The sequence below is a fragment of the Terrapene carolina genome, unplaced genomic scaffold, assembly GCF_002925995.2.
Source record: "Terrapene carolina triunguis isolate 2854851 unplaced genomic scaffold, T_m_triunguis-2.0 Scaffold69, whole genome shotgun sequence".
NCBI classification, from domain to species: domain Eukaryota; kingdom Metazoa; phylum Chordata; order Testudines; family Emydidae; genus Terrapene; species Terrapene triunguis.
This window is the reverse complement of record NW_020664420.1, coordinates 34,378,221-34,396,473: the sequence shown is the minus strand read 5'-3', so window position 1 is coordinate 34,396,473 and position 18,253 is coordinate 34,378,221. Positions and strand designations below refer to the sequence as shown.

The 18,253-nt window shown below is 40.9% G+C and overlaps 1 protein-coding gene across 4 annotated transcripts in view; it reads right to left on the bottom strand.

Annotated features, from left to right (window-relative positions):
- Nucleotides 1-18,253, bottom strand: part of SREK1 (splicing regulatory glutamic acid and lysine rich protein 1) — a 62,827-nt gene that overhangs the window by 33,691 nt on the left and 10,883 nt on the right. The window contains exons 1-3 of one of the 4 annotated variants that reach the window (XM_026649125.2): nucleotides 15,445-15,471; nucleotides 10,278-10,411; nucleotides 1,108-1,223 (exon numbers count right to left, since the gene is read on the bottom strand). In XM_026649125.2, coding sequence (XP_026504910.1) covers nucleotides 1,108-1,170 — 63 coding nt within the window. In that variant the 5' untranslated portion in view covers nucleotides 1,171-1,223; nucleotides 10,278-10,411; nucleotides 15,445-15,471. Of the gene's footprint in view, nucleotides 1-15; nucleotides 447-1,107; nucleotides 1,224-1,514; nucleotides 3,817-10,277; nucleotides 10,412-15,444; nucleotides 15,472-18,253 lie in introns of those variants that run through there. The other 3 variants (XM_024209372.2, XM_029910958.1, XM_026649123.2) reach the window with 3 other exon arrangements.

The following is an 18,253-nucleotide window of genomic DNA, read 5'->3' as shown; positions in this document are numbered from 1 at the left end:
AGGAATAATGCTTACCAGAAGGAAGAAAAGAGTCCTTTCCAATGTTTCTGAAACTATTGCCTGAGCCCTTAGCCAAGCCTGCTTTTCTTATGCCATTTTGTATATGAGGAAGAGACCTTAGAATGTTCATTTCTTCTAGAGGTTTGATCAATATCAAACCAAGAAGTTGAAGGTGTTGTTAATGATGCCAGTAACAGAGTTTGGTGAGGAGCCATTCAAGGGCACACTGTTGTTGCCAGTGTCTGTAGTGGTGCTGTCAAAGGCACAATGCAGAAATCTAGGATGGTACCAATAACGGTTCTGGTGAATGCAGAGCTGCAGCAAGGTCAGTAGCTCAAGGCCCCATTTCCTCAAATAACGTGGGGCTGATGACAGGGGAACAGAGGGAAGACTCATTAAGCGCAGTTTTGTTGAAGGAAGGTCTGCTTATTCCTCCATTCCTGGTGGAGAGGGAAGGGGGATGGTAGCCTGTTGCTGCCAGAAAGGGTTAGCAGAAACAGAAGGGAAGTTGAATATGCAATAAGTAGAAGCTACAGAATATAAAAGCCTCTGTTCTTTTTGCAGTGATAGCATTTTGAGGCAAACATGCAACAGCCCCAGTCACTGGAGGGAGTGTGCTTGAGCATCCTAATGTGGCATTCTAGCCTTCCAAAGGACTGAATGTGTTTAATTCTAGTATTTTAAACTTTATTATTATTTGGGGAAGGGGAATGGTTGGTAGTATACGCATTAGGTCAGATTTTGCTCCTGTCTATACCCATTCAACTAAGATGGATGTAATCAAAGACAGAATCTAGTCCAGTACTTTGCAGAATAGGAATTTGGAAATAAAGAAAAACAGAGTGAATGTGCTGGCCATACTCTAGCCTGACCTCTTGAGAAAAATCAAGACAGAGGGATTTAGTGTCTTCACTGACTTACTAAGTAGGGTGTGATGTCATGGGACTGGGCTATTCCAACTTAGTAGGTAGGATGTGATGTCATGGAACCGGGCTATTCCTTTTCTCTCAACCCAGAAGGGGAGAATTCTTGGTTGGGCTGAAGGAGGGAGCTAGAAGAAACAGAACAATTTATTAACTCCAAGTCAAAGAGATTAATTTTACTTACAGTAGTCAGAGGAGTTGGTGTGGGTATAGGAAGCAACCCTGCACCAGGCATCAGGCTTGTCATAGTAGGAGCAGGAGCCAATAAAGAGAGGGCTTTGGCTTCATCTGGGATTTTACCTGGAGAAGCAAATGGAAGTGTTAGAGAGAGTTTGAACACCAAACTAATGTTATTCTTTTTATGATTTTACTATTTACCCTTGCACTTAAAAACAATAGTAAAGAAAAATGAATTTATCTACCAGATCCTTACAAAAAACAAATAAGAACTTAAGTTTTTCCTTTTACCCTGCTCTACTAGGAAAAACAAAAGTGAGCAAAACTTCAAAGACTAGCAATCTCATTAATGGATTATTATTTTAAAAACTGAATAATGTAGACAATTATTTAACACTTTGAGCTATGGGTCACCTGTACTGGAAACTTAATGTTCATGAACCAAACGATATCAAGCATGGACGCTTTCCCAGGGCGGTGTTTTCGCGGTGATCGAAAGTTGTGTTACACATGACAACCGTTCGTGTAGGCTGCATCACTAATAGCACACAGAACATCAGATACAGAAAAGAAGAACATTTTTTAAAGTTTAATCCCCAGAAATGGCAAATAACCAAATTAGTTAAAAAAAAAAAAAAAAGTATGTGCTAATTGAAATCTGTCCCTTTTCTTTTACGGCTGCTACCTGCTTTTGATAAATAAATATAAAAATTACCAATGACCCCATACAAACTCTGTACTGCAGGTAGAGTCAATAGGAGAAAAAAAAGACCTGCACTGTTTCTCTTTCTAGGTTGTCTCAATGTAACTGGGACTACAAGACTTAAGTTTCTTGTCGTCTAATTGTAAATTTACTGAGATAGTTGCTAAATTACGTTTCCCTTCTAAATGCACTACACTTTCATATATATTGCAACTGTGACTAACAAACTCCCCCTGTTGTCATGCCAATAGTTTATTAAAATAATTTCTCATCTGAATGAATGATGGTTATATGTATAGTTATAACAAAAATGCTGGGCTAAGAAATCTTCAGAATATTAAACTCTATAATATTTAAACAATTTGCTAAATGCAAATACTGATTTCCAATTTAAGGGAATTAAATCACCACAAAATCTAAACAGTGAACTGAAAAACTGTCAGAGAATTCCTAATCACACTAAATAATTAAGGACTTCATAATCTGCACCAAATTGCCAAAGTAACCATAAAACAGCCCTCATACATTACCCCATGCAATTTAGAGGTGTTAATGGCTTTCTACAATAATGAACTTTATAAGTACTATAACAGTACTCTTCTGGTAGTACTTCAATTTGCACATACATTTTCATTACAGATCTCTAACTTCAGGAGTTTATAATGAATACATACAAAAGGACTCCTGATTTAAAAGTAAAATATGGGGTAAATTTTCAAAGCACTATGAAAAGTTTTGGCAGTGCAATTCCCATTAAAGCCCACGGAGTTATTTGACTAAAAGAATGTTTTGAAAATATGCACCACAATTTGCAGCTCTAGAATGTATTTGAGTTGCTCTGTCCAAAAGAAAATAAATGTAAATAAACTCAATTTTAATGTGAATAGATGTTGAATGAAAGAAATAAAAAACACAATTTCATCTAAAATTTATGTTGCACTCCTGTTAATCAAACACACAGCTATTTAACTTTAAGATACATTCTGTGAAACTTTGGTCCATAATGTACAACAGACCAACCCACATTGCTATCTTAAAGAGAAAAATAAAATCAAATTATCAGTGTCTGAAAATTACCTTCAAAGTAACTTCTTCCGTAACTTTTTAAAAACATATCTGATCTAAAGCCAAAATTGTATTTAGCATGAATATAGCGCTTTACAAGCCTTGTTTTAAAATTAGACATGCGATAGCATGTGAAGTTATAATGCCTGATTTGCATGACTGCTCATGAAAAAGCAGGTATTTGCTTGCACAAATTGTCAGTTATGCAGCTGAACAGATATTTACCTACATAACCACAGTAACTGTGCATGCAAATTAGGCATACATTTACACAGCTGATTTTAGGGAAAACATAATTTATGTTTTTAAATTGCTGTTGCAACATGAACTAGCCATGAAGGTCGATATTACAGAGCAATGAGGCCCTAATCCTGCAGAGATATCCTCCCGTCTTTACACTTGGCACCTATACAAAATCCCACAAAGTCAATGGGACTTTACATGGGTGGATCCACCTACAGGAAGCTAGTAGTAATGCTGCATTCTAACGTAGTCCCCATAATGCACTTAAGCACATGCCTAATTTAAGCATGCACTTAAATCTATCCCTATTCTGCAAGCACTTAAACATATGCTTAACTTTAAGTAGATGCTTAACATGCTTAAGTGCTTTGTTGAATAGGGATTGAATTTAGAACATGCATAAATATTTAGTTGAATGAGGGTCATCAGTTCAGAAAGGTACTTAAGCATGTGCCTAGACTTCAAGCATAAGAACAATGCCACTGAAGTCAATGGGACTATTTATACATTTACAATTAGGTACATGCTAAAGTAACTTGCTGACTCATGACCGCATAAGGTAAACTATTATAGCAGTCTGCCAGGTGGATAACATGCATTTTAAATTGAAATTTTTATTGAAATTTCCCTAATACTTTTGATTTCTCACCTATGTTAAAAAAATTAAGTAGATCTGGTCAAAGTTTTTCCATAGTTTTACTTAAAAAAAAAAAAAAGAAAAGAAAAGAAAAAAGAAAAAAGTGGCTTTTTCTCAAAGAAGATCTTTTCATGAAAAATTATCAACATCTGGGTTCTGCAGATGTTTCTTCAATATTTTCAATATTGATTTTTTAAAATCAAACTCATGCTCAAAAATATTAAACAAAAATTTCACACACTAAAACCCTGTGGAAACTGTCCCAAAAAATGAATCAATTTAGAACCCTGAAAAATGGAAACAGTTTAGAAATTTCAGAAATTTTCCACCAAAAAAAAAAAAAACCACAACAACCTGTTCCCCCCCAATGGAACTCTAGTAAAAAGCTGATCAGATTATTTAGCATTAAAAATCAATTTAAGAGCTCCAAAGGAACCGGTTATGTTCTTGAGTAAATATATATTTTATTACATCCCTTAATCTTTTTTATAAAAAAGGAATACAAACCCAGAAAAAATATAAACAACATTTAGGCTACTGCACAATCTGACATCTGTTAAGACATTTAAATTTAAGGCTCGCATGTTTTTCTTAATGCATATTGCTATGGGATGGGTGAAGTCAAGCCTTAAAAGTTGAACTGAAATGCTTTCCCCAAATATATGTATTTATTTAAAAAGTATATCATTTCAACTTCATAGATCAATTTCTTGACTTATTTCAATTTATGCCGGTGCCTTAAAATAGTTTTAATGACCTTTGGGTGTTCAGTGATAAATGACAGATCTGATTCTCATTTGCAAAAAGGCCCCTTTACACTGTTCTAGCATTACAGAGGGACCTCTTAAGTGGGGCGTAAATTACTTTTACATCCATTTTAAGACACTTCAGTGGATCAGCGGCTTGATCTACATTTCAAATTTATACTGGCATAGCTATATGGGTCAGAAGTGTGAAAAATCCACATCACCTAGCGACATAGCTATGCTGTCAAAAGCCCCAGTGTAGATACAACTATGCTGACAGAAAAATGCTTTCGTTAGAATGTTGTTCAGGGAGGTGGTGCTCTTGCACATGGAGAAAACTCCTTCTATCAGTGTGCACTGCAAGTTCATTGAAGAGCTATGCCAGCATAGCTATGATAGCATTGGCTCTGTAGGGTAGACATGGCTTGCCAGAGCAATATAAAGTGGCCTTAGTGTAAATGACAATTAGGCCCGAGATCAGTAAAATTATAATGTATAATCACAAGATTCCATTCTCATGCAAGTGTTCAGAAGGGATCAGTTTCCTTGTATTTTGTACTATAAACTGATGGATTATAAAAACAAAAACAAACAAACAAACAGCTTCAGTGATGAACAAGTATCTTCAATCAAAGACACTTTATGCTCATATCTAATCTGGAGATTAGAAGAATAAATTATTTTCCTAATATGTTTAATCACTGGGAAATACAAATTTATGGATGAAACCATTTCTTAGAAAATCCCTTTCTGCTGCATCTAAATGAAAATGCCATTCTAATGTGTAAAGGTTAAAAAACAAACAAACAACGCTTCCCCCCCCCCCCCCCCCCCCGCAAAAAAACAAACAAACCAAAAAGTTGTTTCCATCTTCCCACAAATAGCAATGTTAAAAGACAACATATCTGACAAAATATTCTCCCATCAAAGCCTCAGAATCCATTTACACTAATGTGTGGTAAAGGTTTTTCTTAAACAAAAGTAATACATGAAATCCCAAGCCCACTGAAGTCAACGGCTAAACCTCTGTTAACGTCAATGGAGTCAGAATTTCACCCACAGTGAATAAAAATTCTAGAATGTTCAGAATTTTCTCAAGAGTCATTCCAAAATAGATATCTTAACTTCTTCATATTAAAAATTAATACAGAAACCTTATGCTGTGCTGGTTATACAGCTTAAAATAAAACTGTGCTTCTGATCATGGGAAAGAGACTGATTAAGATCCACGACTTTGTTTGGAAAAACTAGATTCTTAAGAAAGAAGTAATAAGAAAAAGTTTCAGCTGGCTTTTTCAGAGATATACTTTTGAAAATATGGTCCAAGGAGGAACACACACATGTGAGAGCTGATATATCTTTATCACTATTTTAGTCTTCAGACATCAAATACTGATCTGCCTGTCATAGTTGAATTAAGATGCTTAAACATATCTCTAAGGCAGTGTTTATCCCTAGTTTACAACAGAGAATTTAGCTGACCTAATTCAACACTTGGTGTATATACCATCCACCACCCTCATAAACAGCTTCAGAAAGTCAACTTTAAAATGAAACATCATGACCCCTTTATGAAACACCATTTTTACAGAACTGAAGAACCAGTTCACAAGTAGAAGTGAAAGAGATTCAGCAAAAACAAAAAACAAAACAAAAAAAGGGACAAAATAAAAAAAAAAAAAAAAAAGAAAGGAAAGCAAAATAAAAAATAAAAACAGAGACAGGGCGTCCATCTTCAGCGGGCCAGACTTCGATCTCATTTCCCCCATGAAGGTTTCACTTGACGGCAGGTTTAGTGGCATGGCAAACAATGCCTAACTCAGGCAAGTGTAACAGGTCTGCCTTGGCCAGTCTAGTCATCTAATAATGCACAAATATCACACAGAGAAAACATACAAAACCAAATTAATAGTCAAAATCCATCTACCAGAAAATGTGGACATAAAGTTTAGAATGATGATTAGGGCAACATCTTTGTTACGTTTCAACCTTTGCTTTCTAAAGGTATAACATTTAAAAAACAAACAAAACAAAACCAAAACCCAGAAAACCTGTGATGCACAAACAAAGAAAATGGTAACATTTTGACAGTGCAATGAAATTTTACTTCATTTAAATATCATTTTTGGTTAATAAAGTAGCAATGGTGAAGTACATATATGAATGTTAAAAATGAACATTATTTTCAATGCTTAGGGGTTCCCTCTTCACACACTACTGAGGTTGCACTGTTGAAAGGCATTCTAAATTTGTTTATTCTTTTTAAACCAAGCTTTCTGTATCCTTTTCTCTTTTCTATCCATCCCATCAAGCTTCGTTTCTGTACACCAAGCCTTTCAGAAATGGCACTTTGGGCCAACGGCAGAATTTAAACTTTGCAGTAGAACACAGCTGTTACTGCTTCAGCAGCCCATAGTATCAATCACGTTTACAGCTATATCACCAAATATTGCACTGTGCTCTCCAGAGCCATATATATCAGCACACATCTCCTTGGAAAGTTAAACTATCGTCAATACAGATAGTATTTACAAACTAACATGAATGGTTCTGTAATAAAGTTGCATGGAAACAGCATATTTATGGTGTGAAATTTTCAAGTGGGTTTGTCCCACAACCCAATCATGTTCAGTTAGTTGTACACAAGCTCTGTATTATTCTGTAGAGTCCACAGTGACTTGTAAACAAACTGCTATACAATAATAGTCCTGCTTTCAGATTGCCTCTGTCAGCTATGAAATGGCTTGAACATGATTGGGGAGGTAAAAAATATGTTCTCATAACTTCTGTTGTATTCTTCCTCTATTATTATCTATCACCAAGAGACAGAAAAATTCACCTTTACCTGCCTGCTGCCATGCCACCTCAGACTGAGACCCCATCACAAGGAAAACCCAAGAGTGGTGTTGATTCATTAGGAAGCAATCTTCCCTCTCTGGCAGTACTGAACCAGTGTTTGAGTTTTCTAGATGAGACATAAAAACTAAAATTGTTCCCGATCATCCTCATGAATGATCATGTGGGACCTTTTCAAGTGTATCAATGCTCATCAGATATCTTCTGCCTACCTGGATTCCTTTTGCAGTTTCAATTGGATACAGTATTATTCTTTTCTCCCTGACTTATAGATTCATAGACTCTAGGACTGGAAGGGACCTCGAGAGGTCATCGAGTCCAGTCCCCTGCCCTCATGGCAGGACCAAATACTGTCTAGACCATCCCTGTATTGAAGGTAAATGTAAAAAATCAAAACCTATACTCCGTGAAGCTCAGAAATATGTGCTGTATGCGCAAATTAACATGGTTGTGGGTGTAGTAGCACATAAATAAGATTTAAATAACCTTTAAAAAAAATACTTTCAAGGATCCATGAAAGCCTGCTTGCTCTGCTGAGTTTGCTACAGACATCCCAGTACGGATCATTCTGTAGGCTAGAGATGGGCAAATTACGGCCCGCGGGCCACATCGGCCTGTGTGACCATCCTGCCTGGCCCTTGAGCTCCCGGCTGGGGAGGCTAGCCCCCAGCCCCTCCCCTGCTGTTCCCCCCTTCCCCACAGCCTCAGCTCGCAGTGCCACCAGCGCTCTGGGCGGTGGGGCTGCAAGCTCCTGCTGGGCAGGGCGGTGGCTGGCTCTGGCCGGGTGGCACAGCTGCCAGTCCTGGTACTCTGAGCAGCATGATAAGGGAGCGGGGAGGTTGGATAAGGGGCAGAGGGTCCCGGGGGGCAGTCAGGAGACAGGGGGCAGTTGGATAGGCGTGGGAGTCCCCGGGGGACCTGTCAGGGGGCAGGGGTGTGGATAGGGGTTGGGGCAGTCAGGGAGCAGGGGGGGTTGATAGGGGGTGGGGTCCCAGGGGGGCAGTTAGGGGCGAGGGGTCCCGGGGGGCGGGAAATGGTGGCAGTCAGGGGACAAGGAGCGGGGGGGGGGTTAGATGGGTCGGGGTCCTGACAGGGGCAGTCAGGGGCAGGAAGTGGGAAGGGGCGGGGCCAGGCTGTTTGGGAAGGCACAGCCTTCCCTACCCAGTCCTCCATACAGTTTTGGAGCCCTGATGTGGCCCTCAGGCCAAAAAGTTTGCCCACCCCTGCTGTAGGCATAGAACTCAAACAACAACTCTTGGTATGTTTGCTGTGCCAAAATAAGGCTTTCTGGGGGGTACTGCTAACAAACCCAAAGAAGCCAAAAATAGACTTTGTGGAACCAAACAGTATTTTTTTTTAAAGATCAATTAAGACTTATTAACTAACTGATTATTTGGTTAGTGGTGGCATTCAACAGATGTATTAGCTTTGCAGATTACCATTAGCTCACTCTGATTTCCTGTGCAAGGTAAGACAGCTGGTATGTACACCTAAAGATGGCTGAATTCCACTGGTTTAAGAAAGTGATTTCTATGGACTTATGGCCCAGATCCTACAATCTGATTTATGTAGACAGACACTTAGGGCTTGCCTATACTACAGTCACTAAAGCAGCATAGCTATGGCACTATACCTACGCTGCTGTAGTGCCATAATGTAGACACTTCCTACAGCGATGGAATGGGTTTTACCTGTCACTGTAGGTAATCCACCTCCCTGAGTAGCAGTCGCTAGATTGATGGAACCTAACTGCATCATCAGAGTGGGTTAGGTCAGCGTAGCTATGGTGGTTAGGAGTGTGGATTTTTCAAACCTCTGAGCAATGTAGCTATGTTGATCTAAATTTTAAATGTAGACCTGGCCTAAATGTCACATGGCATCCCAATGAAGTCAATGGGGCTCTGCATATGTGCAGGGATCTGTCTATGTGCATCAGATTGCAGTATCAAGACCACAATTTGCAAAGCGCTTAACTAGTAACTCAAACATTTTATATTCAAGTAGTAAATGGAACCATAAACATTGAAAATATTTCTATTGGAGAAACCCAAATTGACAAAATACTTAGTCATGTCTGTACTTAACATTAGAACTGGAATTCCTGACAACAGTCCAGTTCTGAAGTTTTATTTAAAGATTTGATTAAATAATTTATCTAAAAATTAGCTTAAGACTCAGATTTAAAAATGCATATAGGCATTGCTGCACTCAGCACTACAATGTCTAACTCATTTAGAAGTCTCAGTCTAATTTTCTGAAGGATTTAGGCTCCATAGTGCCTAAATCTCACTAGAAAAGGAGACTGATTTCTAAACTAGTTAGGTATTGCAATGCTGAGTGCAGCAATTCCTACCTTTACAAATCCGGTCCCAAATGAAGTTGCAGCTTAATTGATGTTATAATTTAAGAGGTATACTAAAAGGATTACTAAACTTTTTTAAAACAACAATAAACCGAAGCACAGTTAGGCCCTGAACTGCAATCTGATCTGTGCAGGGAGACTCCCTCACCTTTGCAGGAGCACACTGATGTGAATGAAGACTCTGGATAGGCATAAGGGTCTGCTCATGTGGATCAGACTGGAGGATAGCAGTCTTATTTCATAAAGTTTTTTCAAGTATTTCCATATACAAGTATGGAAAACCAGAAAAAAACTACTAATTTAAATTAATTTATTAATTTTGCTTATGCATAGTTACAGCTAAATGTATACAAAAGATGTTTAAAAGTGTAGCCAACATATTTTACTTCTTCTTCTAACAGTTTATTCTTTTTACCTTTTTCGAATCTAAAATTTTGCTTACAAAAAGATGGGGGGGGGAAATAAAAAGAAGAGCATCAGTTACTTGCCAGTTTCTGGGAAAGCTAAAGGCAATTAACATACAGGACAAAGACCAACATTACAGAAGAATGTCTGAAATACCAACCTTCTGCACAGGGTACGACTATCAGAGCTCTATCAATAAAAACGGTGTTAGTTAGATGCTGGGCCACACCAACACTCGATGCTTCACGAAACTTAATATAACATACTTTGGAGGAAAAAGCAAGAGGAGCGTTGCTGCAAAATAAAAAGGAAAAATCAATTAGTGTCATGAAAACACAGATTTTAGTTTTCCTCAAAAGTCTTTTTTAGTTTACTTATATACATTCACAGGAAGACACCTATAGCAAAAATTAACTGAATCACTCATTTCTCATCCACACACACAAAAATGGTACTATCTTCCTCTTAGAAAGGATTTAGTAGTGGCAGAGTGTAGCTATGAGTTCTATTAATAAGGCACTAGTGCCTTTAGAAAACCTGCTATAGAACATTTATCAGTATAATCCAAAAATCATACTGTAAATTGAAATATAGCACACTTGTCAATAAATGGAGAACATTTAATCTTTCTTTTCCCAAATAGCCTTTGTTCACTTACTGTAGAGCACAAAATTGAGTCATTTGTAGTGGGTCCTCCAGACATCAGCACATATTAATTGACTTTCGTGTCTATGCCCTTAATTAGACCCTGTTCATTCTTATTAATAAAAAAATGTTCTCCAATAGCAGGAAAATTGGTCTTAGCTTACTGGTGGAAAGAAGGGCTCTATCTGCTACTTTAGCATGGTGCATTAAAGTATGTAATAACGTTGTCATGAAAAAACTCACAGATCAGATTAAGGTGAAACACAGTAAGACAAAAAACAAGAAATATCTGTCAGCACATTCATTAGACACCCTATTAATCAAGGTTTTAGCCTTATTTCTTCTAAATGCCATGGTCTTGACCAGTCCAGTTCATATCGGTGTACCATATACTCTGCATAGGCTTGGCAGAAGTTAATGTTTTTAAAAAACAATTTTGAGGGATAATATTCATGTTAATTTTTAAGCTTTTTTTATTTTAATCTATTAAAATTTTTGCAATTGGGGGAAATTATAGGGTGGTTGGACAATACTTATTTAATTTTAGTAGATGCTAATATTCAAAAAGATAAAACTTTATAGTAATAAAAAACCAAACTGTATATTTTAACATGTGATATTGACGAAGTAAATATTCTTAAGTTAAACTCTAGTAAACTCTCAAGCAGCATTTTTCTAACTTTGCTTATCTGTAAATTTTTATTGTTATTGAGGAAAATATTTGCATGCCTAGGGTGAAATCAACATTTGCTGACATGTACTGATAAAAATATATAATCCTTTAAGCCTAACTATGCACAATGAAATCAGTTAAAATAATTTTAAAATAAATCTTTCAGAAGTGTTCTCTAAACAGGTTTTGTATCCATTGTACAAGTATTTACTTTATATTCCTCATGTCAAAAGCAGATTAGTGGTATGTTGGAGGTCTTAAAAGACTAAGAACAGACACAAAATGGGATATTATTGGGATTTGCGAATTGCTTTCAACAAGACCCAGAAGAAGCTCATATGATAATGTCTTTTAATAAAGCAGCCAACAATGAAAAATTTGCTATTTGATTATTTCCTTTCTGAGACTGGCCTCTACCCCTGTCAGATATATTTAAACAGTGGCTCTCTTCCTGCAAATACTGGAAACAGTTCAGACCTTCCATGAGGCACTTGAGGTTGCTTACACCCTTTAAGTCCTTACTCCAGTTGAGTACTTCCAGAACTGTGTGCAATTACTAAATCCTAATTAACAGAACATAAACTTCTCAACAGAAATGCCTTATTTCACCATATTAACTATGTAAATGAACCTGAAATATCATTGCATAGCAACCCAAGGGCACTTAAATATTAGAGCATGAGTAGATTGGAGTGGAGGGGGTCATTTCCAGAAAGATAATCATTAGGTAAAAAGTTTGCCACTCTGGATCTGACCTCTCCCCCAGTCATTTGGGACACAGCAAGAGGGAAGAAAAAAATAAAGAGGTGAGTGAGAGATTAGGAGAACAGAAAAAAGCGTGTTTCCCCTTCTTCCCTAAAATTAGCAGCATTACGCTACTTTGGAACCACTTCTTGGATTCACCTTCCCACAAAAGAATGCTCCTGCGGAGCAATTTAGGCCTGGTCTACACTAGATAATTAGGCCAGCATAACTATGCTGCTCAGAGTGTGAAAAATGCACACCCCTAAGCAGAATGGTATACCAGAATGGTATACACAGAGAAACATGTGGAGTGGGCTCTGAGCTCTATTGGAACTGGTTTATCTGCAGCTGAGTAAGCTTCTGCGACACAATATGTATCCACCTGGCTATGGAGGATTTGGGTGGCCCGGGCATTTAAGGAAGGAATGAAATTGATAAGAAATCAATTTATTCTTGGCTCACATTTAAAAGGCTAACTTTGAACCCCTAAGGACTAGAGATTTACTGGGTTTTTGGGGTGTTTGGGTCCCCACCCCAAAATGCTTTAGATTCAGTAGACTCTGACAGGTTTCAGAGTAGCAGCCGTGTTAGTCTGTATCCGCAAAAAGAACAGGAGTACTTGTGGCACCTTAGAGACTAACAAATTTATTTGAGCATAAGCTTTTGATGAAGTGGGCTGTAGCCCACGAAAGCTTATGCTCAAATAAATTTGTTAGTCTCTATGGCGCCACAAGTACTCCTGTTCTTTTTTTAGTAGACTGAATATGCCATGTTGCTAAATAAATAAATCAAGCAGTCAGATCTGGCCTGTAGGCCAGATGTTTGACATTTTTGCTATGAAAAAATCCAGATGACCTTGAACTCCTTTGTTTTCAAAGACTGATCTTTCTATCTTGACACCAGTTGCAGAATTCTGTCTAAACACTTGCATAGCTTAAGAGAGAGTGGAAACCTTGAATGAAGCTAAGGCCTGGTCTACACTAACCCCCCCAAGTCAAACTAAGGTACGCAACTTCAGCTACGTGAATAACGTAGCTGAAGTCGACATACCTTAGTTCGAACTTACCGCGGTTCAGACGCGGTCCACACGCAGCAGGCAGGCTCCCCGTCGACTCCGCGGTACTCCTCTCGCCGAGCTGGAGTACCGCAGTCGACGGCGAGCACTTCCTGGTTCGACTTATCGCGTCCAGACCAGACGCGATAAGTCGAACCCAGAACTTTGATCCCCAGCCGCCGAACTAGCGGCGGGGTGTAGACCAGCCCTAAGAGAGTCTTTACTACTCTAGAGGACTCTCTTATTTTGTTTAGGGTTTGCTACTAACACCAAGCTGTTAGGTTCATGTAGTTTTGACTGGAATGCATAAGCAGGCCTCCAGGAAAGATGATGTCCCAGAAATCTCCATGCAATCTTCCACTAGGTCGGAGTACAATGGACCCATGACCACTGCCACCTCCTTTTTTATCTTCTGAATCACTCTTATTAGAAGAGTAGTGGAAAGCTGATAGAGAAGCCAATTCAGTCATTTAGACATTTTAAAGTCTTGCATACAAGAGATTTAAAAGAGCAGGCTGAGGAGCTTGCTGAGGAGCATTCAATAAGCCTTGGAACACTGGAAAAGTTCCAAAAGATCAGAAGAAAGGTAACATTATGCTGATTTTTAAAAAGGGTAAAAGGATGACCCAGGTAATTACAGAACTGTCAGCCTGACATCGATCCTGAACAAGACAATGGAGCGACTGATATGGAACCTGATTAATAAAGAACTAAAGGAAGACAGTGTAATTAATGCAAATCAACATGGGTTTATGGAAAATACTCCTGAGAGAATTCTGTGCCAAAAAATTAGAAGTTCTGCACACAATATTTTAAATTTCTGCAAATTTTATTTGTCAATAAATAAATGTGGTTCCAGCATGGCAGTGGGGAGCACAGGCCACTGACTGCATTGAGGTGGGAGATCTCCCTGAAGCCCTCACCTACCCCAGTGCAGGGACTCGGCAGTGAGGATGCACCTGACCCAGACACACTGCAGGCTAGGCCTGCCCCTCTGCGCCAGGTGCATGAGGTGTGGGTGGGCAAGCTCAGCCCAGCAGGATCCAAGTGTGGAGGGGCTGTGTGTGGGGGGATCCAGGTGTGGGTTGAGAGGCTTCTGTGTGGGGCAATCTGGGTGCATGTGGTTCAGTGGGAGATCTGGATGCACAAGGGCTTGTTGGGGCGGTTCCAGGTGCAGGGGCAATGGGACTCTGCAGGGGATCCAGGTGAAGGTGATTGGGGCTCAGCAGGGGGTGAGGGGAGCTCCGTGGGGGGGTCCAGGTGCTGGGGGAGTGGAGCTTGATGGGGTGGGGGTCCAGGTGCAGCTGCTTGGGAATGAGTGGGGTGGGGGTCTGGGTCTGGGGGACTCAGAGGAGTCCAAATGTAGAGGGTTCAATGGGCCTGCTTAACAGGTGAGCCCCAGTTGCTGCCGAGGGGATGCTGCATGATGGGCTCCCGCTTTCCTCCCGCAATTCCCCTATCCTTTTCTTCATCCCCCTCCCCCGCCATTCCACTCCCCTTCCTTCTGCACTGCTTCTTCTCCCCACCCTCTCTTCCCTCTTTCCCCCCCCCCACCCCTTACCCAGCCCCTCCATGGACACTCATTGTTGCACAGAAAACAGGAAGGGTCCCAGCACACGGAAGGAGACTGCGACTGGCACTAGAACCCAGGAGGCGGCGTTCAGCTGCCGAGGTGGCATAGAGCTGCAGAGTCAGCGGAGTTCTCAACTCCTTCAGATGGGCAGCTCTGTGCTTGCAGAAATTGGGGGTGGGGGGGCCAGTGGCACATAAACCTGTGTGCCTCCCCATGCCTTGCCTTTGTTTGGGGGGACAACCCCCCCAAAAAACTGCACCCATGGTCATCCCCTCCCCCTGGTGCGGCTTCCCTTTGCTTCCCTGTTGTTTTCAGCAGGGAAGCACAGGAATTCTGCGGGGTGGAGTGGGGGGAGCATGTGAAAGCTGAAGCTAGAAAAATTCGGACTGGAAATAAGGCATACATTTTTAACGGTGAGAGTAATTTACCAAGATTCTCCATCCAACAATTTTTAAAACAACAGTGGATATTCTTCTAAAAGATATGCTCTAGGAAGTACTTTGGGAAGTTCTATGGCCTGTGTTATACAGGAAGTCAGAATAGATGATCACAATAGTCTCTTCTGGCCTTATGATATATGAATTTATTAATTGTATTTGTCATGGTTCTGAGGGTTGAAACTGTTTAAGATATCCCACCTGAAAATTGTGGATCTGACACGGTTGCCAGTGAGGCTTTAAGAGTTAATGAAGAAGTTTCAAAATTCTTTCTAAGGGTTTCTTCTATCACCCAGTCTGTTGAAGAGCGGTTAGGAAGAAATTCCCCTTAGCAGGAGTTACCACAATCTTTGCCAAGGACGTCACTGCTGCATCAACTTTAAGGAAGATCAAGAAGTTGAAGAATTGAAGAACTTTTTGACTGAGCCTTCTCCTTTGTCAGGAGTTTCCCAAACGACTTCTTAAATGGAGGAAAGAAGGAAAAAGGTGAATTCTGATTTAATTGTATGTATTTGCTTTAGCCTGCACATGCACATTTCCTCTATGGGGCTGAGAGAAAGAGAGACGTCTGCTTCTCTGGTTCAGAGTTATTGCGATCCAAAACTAATTCTTTAGGAGAAGAGTTAGAATTGAAGGAAGGAGATGAGATTTTTGGCTTTTAGGGTTTACTTTTGTCTTTTGTGGGGGTGTAGTCACACTCATAAGGAAGATGTTCTTGTATTACCTTAGAGGACCTAGCTTGCTGTCAGAGGGAACTTCAGCTAAGCAGGCTAATCATCATCTAAAATGTAGGTGGAAAGAAAGAACAAGGAAACATCCCTAAGAGCCCAGATCTTTCTCTTGGGGAAAAAGGATATTCAATTTTTTGCCAAGTGACTCATTTACCTACTTAAGAGATTAGGATGGGACCAGACGCCTTTCAGGGGTGGACTGGAGCAAGTGATCAGGTAGCTTTTCAGATTTACCCCAAAGAGTCTTGATTGGTGTGAATGGTCTGGTTTGGTGAGACTCAAGAGCTAAAGAGGACTGAACAGATTTTGCAGTGGTCTCTCCAGAGGAATCTCGGCTGCTGCAAGGGAACGGAGAGGTTACTAAAAGCCATACAAAACACTGAGCCTTAGCAAAGCAACAGTGGGTTGGGACCAAGTCTGGCAGAGCTTCTCCTCTGTATTTTCTGGGAGTCTCCTCACATAGGGACCTCTTAACCTTTGGCTTGCTCTGCCATGATAACGCAGGAGGAAACAAACAGAGCGAAGGAAGGTAGTGGATGGTCCTGTTTGGGAAGTAAAGCCCCTGAAGCCATTTGGTCCCCTAAGGCAGACAATGGAATGAGGTAAAAAGATTCTGCTCACTACTACCAATGCTTAAAAGCAGGGAGTTCAATGGGTGAGGGAGGAGTGCTGACAGCCAGTCTGCGGTGTGTGAGCAAGCCTTTGGGTCTTGTGAACAGCTGTAAACTGTCTCCAGTACTGGCATTAAAAAAGAAGAGTCACAGTCTTGGACTGAAGGAGATGGTAGGACCCATAGGCCTGGTCTACACTACGACTTTAATTTGGATTTAGCAGCGTTAATTCGAATTAACCCTTCACCCGTCCACACAACGGAGCCATTTAGTTAGAAATAAAGGGCGCTTAAAATCGATTTCTGTACTCCACCCCGACGAGCGGAGTAGCGCCAAAATCGATTTTGTCAATTCGAATTAGGGGTAGTGTGGCCGCAATTCGATGGTATTGGCCTCCGGGAGCTATCCCACAGTGCACCACTGACCGCTCTGGACAGCAATCTGACCTCGGATGCACTGGCCAGGTAGACAGGAAAAGCCCCGCGAACATTTGAATTTCATTTCCTGTTTGCCCAGCGTGGAGAGCACAGGTGACCACAGATAGCTCATCAGCACAGGTAACCATGCAGGCTGATAATCGAAAAAGAGCACCAGCATGGACTGTTCGGGAGGTACTGGATCTGATTGCTATATGGGGAGAGGATTCAGTGCTAGCAGAACTTCGTTCAAAGAGACGAAATGCCAAAACTTTTGAAAAAATCTCCAAGGGCATGATGGAGAGAGGCCACAATAGGGACTCAGATCAGTGCCGCGTGAAAGTGAAGGAGCTCAGACAAGCCTATCAAAAAACAAAGGAGGCAAACGGTCGCTCCGGGTCAGAGCCGCGGACATGCCGCTTCTACGCCGAGCTAAATGCAATTCTAGGGGGGGCCGCCACGACTACCCCATCTGTGGTCGTGGAATCTGAGGCGGGGGTAATCTCAGCTACACCTGAGGATTCTGCGGACGGGGAGGAGGAGAAGGAAGAGCTTGCGGAGAGCACCCAGCACTCCGTTCTCCCCCACAGCCAGGAGCTTTTTCTCAGCCTGAGTGAAGTACCCTCCGAACCCTCCCAAGCCAGTATCCAAGACCACGACCCCATGGAAGGGACCTCAGGTGAGTTTACCTTTTAAAATATAAAACTTGTTTTAAAAGCAAGGTTTTTTAATGATTATTTTGCCCTGAGGACTTGGGATGCATTCGCAGCCAGTACAGCTACTGGAAAAGTCTGTTAATGCGTCTGGGGATGGAGCGGAAATCCTCCAGGGACATTTCCATGAAGCTCTCCTGGAGGTACTCCAAAAGCCTTGCCACAAGGTTTCTGGGCAGTGCAGCCTTATTCCGTCCTCCATGGTAGGACACTTGACTGCGCCATGCTTGCAGCAAGTAATCTGGTATCATTGCCTGACAAAGCCTGGCAGCGTATGGTCCCGGTGTTTGCTGGCATTCAAGCAACATCCGTTCTTTATCTTGCTGTGTAATCCTCAGGAGAGTGATATCGCTCATGGTAACCTGGTTGAAATACGTGAATTTAATTAAGGGGACAGAGGTGGCCGTTCCTACTGGGCTGTTTGCCTGTGGCTGAAAAGAAATCCTTCCCTGCAGTTAGGCGAGCGCGGGGGGGAGGGGGGATTGGCCCAGAGCTTTTCGCGTTTGGCTAGCAGGGATCTTCCCTGATACCAGCCACGC